The sequence below is a fragment of the Vespa velutina genome, chromosome 2, assembly GCF_912470025.1.
Source record: "Vespa velutina chromosome 2, iVesVel2.1, whole genome shotgun sequence".
NCBI lineage: Eukaryota > Metazoa > Arthropoda > Insecta > Hymenoptera > Vespidae > Vespa > Vespa velutina.
Genome location: NC_062189.1, coordinates 1686568 through 1692071, shown reverse-complemented (window position 1 = coordinate 1692071; position 5504 = coordinate 1686568). Strand labels below are relative to the sequence as shown.

Genomic DNA, 5504 nt, shown 5'->3' with positions numbered 1-5504 from the left:
ATATAAAGAAGAAAAGAGTAAGGTAGAAAGGACAAATCCACGAAAAAAAAAAAAAAAAAAAAAAAAAAAAAAAAGAAAAAAAAAATATTACAAAACAAAGAAATAATCCAAAATCCAAATCTCGATAAAGGAAAATATAATAGAATTTCTCGCGAATTAATCGTCATGATTACTGCCCGACTGTACTTGGTGGTAATGATAAAGTTACAGGAAATGCACTATTCAGAAACTTGACGAAAGTTTGTTGACGCAAATGCAAACATAAAATAGCACGCTCTCTCTGTCTGATATATATATATACATAAATATATATATATATATATCTCTCTCAGAGTCACTCTCTCTCTTTCTCTCTCTCTCAATCTCGCTCTCTCTCTCTCTCTCTCTCTCTCTCTCTCTCTCTCTCTCTCTCTCTCTCTCTCTCTCTCTCTCTCTCCCTCTTTCTCTCTATCTTTTTCTCAGCTTATCTATCACACAAAATGGATCACCCTCTCAATCAGTCTCTCCCTCTCAGACATTCGGTGATCTCTCTTTTACTCCTATCTGATCTTTCACTTTTCTTCTATTATTTTTTCTCCCTCTCCTTCTTCCTCTCTCACTCTCTCTTTCTCCCTCTCTGTCACTTGCTAGCTCTCAACCCCTTTAGTGTTGCCTATCTGCCTGTATTTCTCCATTTCTAACTTTCTTTCTTTCTTTCTTTCTTTCTTTCACATACACATCACACACACGTAGATTTTTACTCACTCTCATACTTATTTTTTCTCTCCCCCTCTCTCTCTCTCTTTCTCGCACACACACACATACACACACACGCCACATACACACCGCATACACACTCTCTCTCTCTCACACTCTACACTCAAGGATGGATTCCCTCGAGTCCTCGGAAGCAGCGGACAGATTTTTTTTCGGAGGAGGGGGGCACATCGTGCACGACATACGTTTAATAGTCAATCGGCCGTTTGTCGTCAGAGGTGTCGCGCACACGCGATTTTTCCTTCTTACTGTATTACGCATGATGTGTGCATGGGTGTGTCTATCTGTCTGTCTGTCAGTCTGTTGTCTGTCTGTCTCTCTGTCTGTTTGTTTATTTGTTGTTTTTCTATTCCTTTGAATTCTTCTTTTAATATGTGTATATATGTGAATTGGTGGTAGTAGTGTGTGTATGTATATATTGGTACGGTAGGTACAGCGAATGTCCTTCTTATGTGTATACATCTCTGTTTTCTCTTCTCTTATAATACGTCTCTCTCTCTCTCTCTTTCTCTCGCTCTCTCTCTTTCTCTCTCTCTTTTTTCTCTCTCTCTTTTTTCTCACTTTCTCTCACTCTCACTCTTTCTCTCTACCTCCCTCCCTCCCTCCCTCCCGCCCTCACTCTCTTTCTCTCTATGTATTATCTCGTCGATGTGTATGTTAATTAGAGCGTTGTGTGTATGTATGTGTATGTATGTAATGTGTGTGTGTGTGTGTGTGTGTGCGTGCGCTTGTGTGTATGTGTGTGTGTGTGTGTGTATGTAATGTGTGTATGTATGTTTAGGTGTAGCATGTACGTGAATGGCTAAAGGAAATTAGATCGGAGGGTGGTGCAGGAGTGTATGTCTGGGGTTCAAGGTCAACGGGGACTCGGAGCAGGTGGGCTTGGCCGGGGGTCAGGCTCGCTCACTATGCTGTGTGGTAGACCGGGTAATCCAGCAGTAGGGGGAGCTGAAGCAGGGCCTCCAGCCCCGCCGCCGCCTACCGTTGGACCCGCGGGGCCTGTCGGACCCCCGGCGCCTGCACCGCCTGCCGAGGAGTTTGGTCCGCCACCACCCCCACCACCACCGCCGCCGACGACGGAATGCCCACCGGGAGGTGGGGGTGCAGAATCGTGAGGAGTCGTTGAATGCGCCTGTTGAACGGGCAGCGCCCCAGCGTAGTATCCGCCGTTGATCCCCTCGGGGTAGCTGCTGGAGAAAGCGAAAAGAAATTGGCCACTTCGATAAATGCCTTTTACAAAGTGCCCAATCGATCTTAGGAAATCCAAAGGTTCGAACGCTTCTATAACCACGTTACTTTACACTTGATTCTCTTTCCATGTAATACGAGAGAGTTAACATCTGCTTGAAAATCTGTTTCTGTAAAAATTACGATATCTTTTTCCCGGGTGCAAGAAAAAGAAATTGCGACGATACTCCAAGTATACCCTACGATTTTTAAGCTTGAGCTCAATTTTATTGCATTATAAGGACGCTTACCCGGTCGAGGAAAGGAAATACTCCTTGTTTACACAGTTTCGTAAGCAGTCTGGTATGCGACCGACGATAGCTCTTCGTATTTCACTGGCCGCCATCTCACGTAGTTCGGTGCAGCTTGCATCGCTGTAGAATGCAGCGTGTGGTGTGCACAACAGATTGGGCGCGTCTTTCAACGGACCTATGCATATATCGAAATATTTCTCTCTTAGGATAACGTTTAATGATCATTCTTCTTCTTCTTCTTCTTCTTCTTCTTCTTCTTCTTTATTTTTTTCACTTTTCTTTTATTTGCTTCTTCTTTTTCTTTTTTTTTTTTTTTCGAAATTCAAACATGTATTGTTAACAAACGTATTTGCTTTTTCTTTTTCTTTATTTACTTTTCTATTCCTCTCTCTCTCTCTCTCTCTCTCATATGTACATAACAATGTCTGACAATTAATCAATGAAAAATTATCAAAGCACACGATACGGTTTAACAATGCATGTTTTCTTAATTATGTTCACCTTATTAAATTCCTCTATACAACATGCCATGCCGTGGATACCATCGGGAAGATGCACTGGTGTATATATACCAGATGGTCAAAGAAGAGGACCAGGATGACCAAAGGGAATATTAGTTAGAGAGGGAGGGGGTTAGGTATGGTCAGATAAAACTCACATTGCGTAGACTGACCCTGAAAGACGTTGTACGGTTCATTTTCATGAACGTCCAATGCCGCTGCACGAATTCTACCCTGTTTAAGTGCGGCAGCTAATGCATCATCGTCTACCAGTCCACCTCGTGCTGTGTTTACTAAAAATGCTCCTGGTCTCATCTGAAAAAATATCATTGTCACGTTGAAACATCAAATAAACAATATATTTTATTTTCATTATCGTAATATATAATCAAATATAATAATACCTGCTTAATAGTGAATTCATTTATTAGGTGATGATTGTGCTCATTCAAGGTACAGTGTAGAGATACACAGTCGGACTGAAATAGTAAATCCTGAAACGTACGAACATATAAATTAATAAATATAATTAATTTATATTTCATTCGAAAAGAATTTACGAATATGAGAATGATTTTTTTTACCTGCAATGTATAAACCCTGGTGAGTCCAAGAGATTTCTCGATTCCATCAGGTAGGTAAGGGTCATAAAAGATGACAGTAAAACCAAAAGCTTTAGCACGTAATGCGACTGCAGAACCGATCCTGCCTAAACCGACTATGCCAAGTGTGTCACCTCGTATCCTTGCACATCCTGTTGCTGCTTCCCTGACCTAAAATATAACAAGCATATCAAAATATCGTATTTGTTTTTTTTTTGTTTTCAATAAAAAAAAAAAAAAAAGTAAATAAATAAAGATAAAAAAAAAAAAAAAAAAAAAAAAAAAAAGAACAAACGTATTTCTCGATGAATCTTTCTTACCTGTTCAGGTCCAGTGAATTTTTTTCCTTCGCGTACCATATTTGCCAACCAATATGTACGTCGATAGAGATTTAGAATCAGACAGAGAGTGGTGTCCGCTACTTCTTCGACTCCATAGCCAGGCACATTGCACACTGCGATGCCAAGTTCGCCAGCTGCTTTGACATCTATATTATCCACCCCAGATCCAATTCTAACGATGATCCGTAGTGTTTTGAACTTTTCAAGGTCTTCTTTTGTCAAAATTATAGTATGCCACATAAGTGCACCTACAGCTTCGTTTAATACCTATAAAAAAAATATTTAACGCATCGCTTGAAATCTCTTTTATATAAAATGTTTTTAGGATATACGTCTCACAGATCACAAATATCTTACCTTCTCATGAATTTCTGATGTTGACTGAGCATCACAAAATGCCACAGTCGCAACATCTTTAAGAATGGGCATTTCGATGGAACAATCTCGTCCATCGAGTAAAGCCACTAGTGGTCGTGTTTGGATGGGCCCATTTGCAATAGGGCCCCTTAGATTCTCCATTCGAGGGCGTTTGGGCATCATCTTCCGTTTGTCCATCGGTCAGACAGCCCCCCCTATGTTTGTATTTTTCACTCTTACTCTCAGTTTCACTAAAAATGTCCACTATTTCTCAAAAAAGTCTTATAAACCACTCGTAAAGAAGCCTCTTCGAATGTGTGATTATATGGTTTTGCACTTTGATGCTTTGTCACACAAATTGTTGTTGCAACACTGACTTCTGATCGGTTTTTGTACAAGGACCGCAGAACCTCCAACGCATCACGAATCGTTGAATACCGTCTCCTGTAAAGAAAAGAAAAAACAAATATCGTTTAAATACAATATTGTATGAGTATAAAAGAAAGGAAAACAATAATAATAATAATAATAATAATATTACATCGACCAAACATAGAAAGCTTTTTTTTAAAATTTTGTAAACCGCATCACAAATATTACAATGGCACTTTTGTAAACTATATCACAAAGTTTACAAAACAAAACGTTTTGTCAACATAAAATATATGTTAATATCAAATTACTTCATCTTTTGATTTAAAAGTAATTCTAAGAAAGCGTGCTCCAAATTATAATCCACATATACATGTATTATTACCTGCATAAGCAATAGATACACATACGCATCCATATAATAAAAAAAAATAAAAAAAAATAAAAAAAAAAAATAATAATAATAATAATAATAATAATAATAATAATAATAATAATAATAATAGTGACAATAAAAAATTAAAAAAAAATTTTTTTTCTTCTTATATCAATCAACATTGGTATTACACGTGCAATAACAATAAATCCATAGAAATGAAATAAATAAACAGTAGGATCGTCACATGAAAAGCTTGAAAACGTATGTTGCACGTAACGACGAGAACGACGATGAACGTACATACATCTTTGTTATGGAAACGGATGAAAATGTTAAATATTAACGAACGATACTAAATCAAAAGATATATTAGATTTGGCATATTAAATGACCACCTTTAAACGACTAGCATGAAAATAGTTACTTATTGCCGATATATCGAGTCGCTCTGGCGCAACGCAGGACATAATGCGAAACACACAATTCGTAACAGCGTGCGCGAAAGCAAGCTTTTTAGGTTACCTTGAAACGCGCCGGCTTAACCTGCGCACTACGTACGTTCAACGATGTAAAATAATAATATCGTTTAGGTGCGTAAAAATAACAAAATAATGAGTATCACTGTTTAACAACGTTGTAAACTAGATAAGAGAATTCGTACGTTATTAGTTAAAACGTCGAGAAAAGGAGCTCGTAGAAGCGCAGAGGGCACCCAG

At 38.3% G+C, this 5504-nt stretch overlaps 1 protein-coding gene across 9 annotated transcripts in view; it reads right to left on the bottom strand.

The window, feature by feature from the left end:
- LOC124947116 (C-terminal-binding protein) overlaps positions 1 to 5504 on the bottom strand; it is a 33183-nt gene that overhangs the window by 12082 nt on the left and 15597 nt on the right. For 2 of the 9 annotated variants that reach the window (XR_007100323.1, XM_047488815.1), the window contains exons 2-7: positions 4038 to 4481; positions 3660 to 3947; positions 3322 to 3510; positions 3142 to 3231; positions 2896 to 3052; positions 2235 to 2412 (exon numbers count right to left, since the gene is read on the bottom strand). Coding sequence is in view for 8 of the 9 variants with exons in the window: in XM_047488815.1 (XP_047344771.1) it covers positions 2235 to 2412; positions 2896 to 3052; positions 3142 to 3231; positions 3322 to 3510; positions 3660 to 3947; positions 4038 to 4235 (1100 nt within the window). In the remaining variant the exon portion in view is untranslated. Of the gene's footprint in view, positions 1 to 378; positions 2133 to 2234; positions 2413 to 2895; positions 3053 to 3141; positions 3232 to 3321; positions 3511 to 3659; positions 3948 to 4037; positions 4482 to 5310 lie in introns of those variants that run through there. The other 7 variants (XM_047488809.1, XM_047488808.1, XM_047488810.1 and 4 more) reach the window with 7 other exon arrangements.